Source organism: Telmatherina bonti (assembly GCF_933228915.1).
Source record: "Telmatherina bonti genome assembly, chromosome: 24".
Classification (NCBI taxonomy): domain Eukaryota; kingdom Metazoa; phylum Chordata; class Actinopteri; order Atheriniformes; family Telmatherinidae; genus Telmatherina; species Telmatherina bonti.
The window spans coordinates 1,691,516-1,693,632 of record NC_136633.1 but is presented as its reverse complement, the minus strand read 5'-3'; the positions used below and the strand labels follow the sequence as shown (position 1 = coordinate 1,693,632).

Sequence of the window (2,117 nt, the reverse complement as noted above, 5' to 3'; positions counted from 1 at the left end):
AATCTGGAGATGTTCTAGACGTTTCCTCCCACCTGACCATCTGGAGATGTTCTAGACGTTTCCTCCCACCTGAATATCTGGAGCTGTTCTAGACATTTCCTCCCACCTGAACATCTGGAGATGTTCTAGATGTTTCCTCCCACCTGAACATCTGGAGATGTTCTTTATGTTTCATCCCACCTGAACATCTGGATCTGTTCTAGACGTTTCCTCCCACCCGAACTTCTGGAGATGTTCTAGATGTTTCATCCCACCCGAACTTCTGGAGATGTTCTAGATGTTTCCTCCCACATGAACATCTGGAGATGTTCTAGACTTTTCCTCCCACCTGCACATCTGGAGATGTTCTAGACGTTTCCTCCCACCTGACCATCTGGAGATGTTCTAGACGTTTCCTCCCACCTGAAAATCTGGAGATGTTCTAGACGTTTCCTCCCACCCGAACTTCTGGAGATGTTCGAGATGTTTCCTCCCACCTGAACATCTGGAGATGTTCTTTATGTTTCATCCCACCTGAACATCTGGAGATGTTCCTGATGTTTCCTCCCACCTGAACATCTGGAGATGTTCTAGATGTTTCATCCCACCTGAACATCTGGAGATGTTCTAGATGTTTCCTCCAACTGAAACCAAGTCAAAAGTTTTTTGAAAACGTGACATGTGAGCAGCAACATTGAAGGAAACCCACCCAAAAGCATCTACACATCTGCTGTCTGTGTTTGTTTGTGTGTGTGTGTGTGTGTGTGTGTGCGTGCGTGTGTGTGTGTGGGGGGGGTGTGGGTGTGTGTGTGGGACATGAAGGATGCTCTGGTTTTCATGAACCTGTAAACACTGTTGATGCCACTGAAGCATCAGGAGGAGGGGTTCTTCTCTGGCCCCGCCCCGTGTGCCCCTCCCCCCACCCCCTCGCATATAAAAGTTTAGGGTGCGCGGCGCCTCGGGTCTCACACACGCCAGAATGGAAACGCCGCCTGGCACACCTTCCTCTCTTCCTCCTCTTCATCATCTTCAGCGCACATCGGCTGAGCAGCAGACTGGGAGTCACCAGTGAGGATGATGATGGTGTGTGAGGAGGAACTTCTCGGGTCCTGCTCCAGCAGGATCCGGATCCTGTGAGAGTGTGGAACATGTGGAGGCACCGTGATGCTGTTCGCGTGACGCGGCTCCAAACTGGACTTCTGATCCTCAGCATCCTCATAACCATGTAATAACAGACTCTCCTGCGCGCACATCTTCCTCTCAAGCTGCATCCAAGCGCGTGAGAGCCGAGCGGAGCGACGGTACGCATGGAGACCGCGCGGGACTGAAGGATTCCTCTCCTGTTTGTTGTTTGTAGGATTTCTGCTCTGAAGCAAGAGGAAAAGAGATTCCACTCCTCCTCACACAGAAAATGAGTAGCCGTCTCCTCCGACTGGCTCTCCTCGTGGCTTGCGTCCTCTCCACCCGCTGCACCGCCGCGCCCGGGACCGAGGCGGAGGCGCACGCGGCGTCGTCCCGCGACACCTGCGCGTCCTGCGCCGCTCAGCCCGAGGACCCGGAGTCGGGCCGCGTGGACGGGGACTTCCTGGAGACGGTCAAGAAGCACATCTTGAATCGGCTGCAGCTGCGGGAGAGACCCAACATCACGCACCCGGTGCCGAAGGCGGCCATGGTGACGGCGCTGCGCAAGCTGCACGCGGGGAAGCTGCGCGAGGACGGCAGGGTGGAGATCCCCAACCTGGACGGACACCCGATGAGCAACGAGGTGCTGGAGGAGAGCTCGGAGATCATCAGCTTCGCGGAGAGAGGTGAAGATTTCAGTTCCACCTGCTTTCTTCTTCACTGATTTGTTTCTTTGTTTTAGTTTTCCTGTCGGTCACGTTCCTCCTGGAGAACAGGGTTCTACTCCGGGTCGGAGAACAGGGTTCTACTCCTGGTCGGAGAACAGGGTTCTACTCCGGGTCGGAGAACAGGGTTCTACTCCGGGTCAGAGAACAGGGTTCTGCTGCGTGTTGGAGAACAGGGTTCTACTCCGGGTCAGAGAACAGGGTTCTGCTGCGTGTTGGAGAACAGGGTTCTACTCCGGGTCGGAGAACAGGGTTCTAGTCTGTGTTGGAGAACAGGGTTCTAGTCCGGGT

The 2,117-nt window shown here is 54.5% G+C and overlaps 1 protein-coding gene across 1 annotated transcript in view; it reads left to right on the top strand.

Annotated features, from left to right (window-relative positions):
- Positions 1–1,378: 1,378 nt before the first annotated feature.
- The window catches only part of LOC306774031 (inhibin beta B chain), a gene marked incomplete at its 3' end in the record, with an annotated part of 5,243 nt that continues 4,504 nt past the window's right edge, over positions 1,379–2,117 (top strand). Inside the window, exon 1 of the mRNA XM_079264002.1 lies at positions 1,379–1,787. Coding sequence (XP_079120128.1) covers positions 1,391–1,787 — 397 coding nt within the window. The 5' untranslated portion in view covers positions 1,379–1,390. The remainder of the gene's footprint in view (positions 1,788–2,117) is intronic.